The sequence below is a fragment of the Microtus ochrogaster genome, unplaced genomic scaffold (genome assembly GCF_000317375.1).
Source record: "Microtus ochrogaster isolate Prairie Vole_2 unplaced genomic scaffold, MicOch1.0 UNK14, whole genome shotgun sequence".
Taxonomy (NCBI): Eukaryota; Metazoa; Chordata; class Mammalia; order Rodentia; family Cricetidae; genus Microtus; species Microtus ochrogaster.
In genome coordinates, this window is record NW_004949112.1 from 3,910,457 (window position 1) to 3,912,466 (window position 2,010).

Genomic DNA, 2,010 nt, shown 5'->3' on the forward strand with positions numbered 1-2,010 from the left:
ACACACACACACACACACACACACACACACACACACACACACACACACACACCCCAGTATATTATACACTCCTGGAAGCATCTTTTTGGGTTCTAGGACAGTAATGGTTTAAGTTGCCTGGAACACGTCAGTGACTTGGACTGCAGTGGTTGGAGGTTACTGGAACTTATCTATGTTAGTGGCTGCATTCTGGTGGAGAGGGAACCTTAATGGACAGCTTAGAAGTGTTCAGTGTGGAGAGGTCCTGGTGCATTTTCTTAGGGTTGGGGCCTCGTGTGTGTGTGTATGTGTTGGGGAGTGAGGTTTGGGTGAGTAAATTTTTCATGATGTGGCTGTGTGTGGACAGAGAAATGTCTAGAAACTCAGACTAGAATCAGGATTGGCTGTCATCCTGAGCTCCTGGGCAACGGGAAACAGAAATGCTGTTTTCAGATGCTGACTACAGAACGGATTACATAGACTAACTACTATGGTGACCAGTGTGTTCCTTAGAAAGAAAACAGCTTGAATCTGTTCCCCTGTTCTTCTAGTTAGTGACCTGTGAGCGAATTGAAAGAAATCTAATGCTCACTATGTGTAGGGTTGTTTGAAGTAAAATGAAAATGAAATTGGCAGCTTGCTGAGTTTTTGTTGGTGTTTACTACCTTTCGGGTGCTGAGGGCTTGGTCAGCCTTCTCTGGCATGCCATTCTGGATCCCTATGATAAACACCTGTGTCCTCATTTTCTAAACAACTAGGTTAGCATATTGTTTTTCTCCTAGTTAAAATGTGAGCACAGCAAGTGTATCCAAACTGATAGGTTTTTAAATATTTTTGTTTCTTTTGTTGTCTGTTTTATACCCCTGAGTAATAACGAGCAGGGCTTTCTGTACCCTCTGCGTTGCCTACCTGTGAGCTTCCACATGGGCCCTCACCAATTCCTTTTCTTCTAGGGATTGCCAGTGTCTCAGAGCTCCTGGGATCGCTGAAATCATTCAGGCTTCAGGATCTCTTGCTGTGCCCCAGGTAGCCTTGTTCAGCATCTGTAACTCTTGAAGAAGAAACATCAAAACTAGAAGCTCAGAGGGGACATGGCTGTGAATACGAATTTCCAGCAGAAGATCCAGCCATTGGGTGCAGAGGAGCAACATGGGGCCTGTGAGGTAAGAGGGACTTAGGGCAGACACAAGAAGCTGCAGACCCTACGTTACCAAATTTCTGAGATCTTTAATCTAGTTAAAAGAGTGGACTGTATATATCCCACACCAACTAATTACTCCCCCCCCCCTGCCCTACCTTTTTTTTGGATACAGGGTCTTATTGTGTATGTGAGGCTGGTCTAGAACTTTCTGTATAATCTAAGTTGCCATCAAACTCAACACCTTTTTTGCCCTAGACTCTCCAGTCTGGAATTACAGGCCTACATCACTATAGATATTGTCTCATCTGTTTTATTTAAACGACTATAGATATCGTCTTATCTATTTTTTTAATGACAAGCTTTTCCTCTTGAGTTTTCTTTTTTATAGTTGTTCCTCTTTCGCATCTTCCCATCCTCAGTTTCTTAAAGGTTGCCTGCTATGCCCACCCTGTAAGAGATGTGCATCTGGGGAGGTACCTTTCTGTCAGTTCTTAGTCTCATGGGTAAAAGAATTTTAAAGTGGACTCAGAAGGAAGCCCCAGGACAATTTATATTACAGTTTTAGGGAGAACAGAACAAGCTGCAAGGCGGATATCCCGAAAGTCCTGAGGTTGCAGGGGAAGGGAGATGGAGGGGACATAAACAAACCTTATATTTAGGCAGTGAGGCCGGCAAGTGGCCGTGGGATGGGGCAGCTGTAGGTGGGTGGTATTTTCAGAGATCCCGGGAAAGCATGCTAGGATACTTTGCCCAGGATCTGAAAAAGAGAAGGAAAAGTCAGTTTTTGCATTAGAGTTCTGTTGTCAGAAGTTTCTGTCCCACCTGGCTCCATAGCCTTTCAATCCCAAAGAAAGACAAGGAGGCTTATGTTAATTATAAGATCTGTAAGC

The 2,010-nt window shown here is 44.0% G+C and overlaps 1 protein-coding gene across 4 annotated transcripts in view; it reads left to right on the top strand.

The window, feature by feature from the left end:
* LOC101995794 (zinc finger protein 260-like) overlaps positions 1-2,010 on the top strand; it is a 15,930-nt gene that overhangs the window by 1,570 nt on the left and 12,350 nt on the right. For 3 of the 4 annotated variants that reach the window (XM_026789132.1, XM_026789130.1, XM_005366915.3), the window contains exon 2: positions 933-1,142. In XM_026789132.1, coding sequence (XP_026644933.1) covers positions 1,071-1,142 — 72 coding nt within the window. In that variant the 5' untranslated portion in view covers positions 933-1,070. Of the gene's footprint in view, positions 1-485; positions 738-932; positions 1,143-2,010 lie in introns of those variants that run through there. The other variant, XM_026789131.1, reaches the window with a different exon arrangement.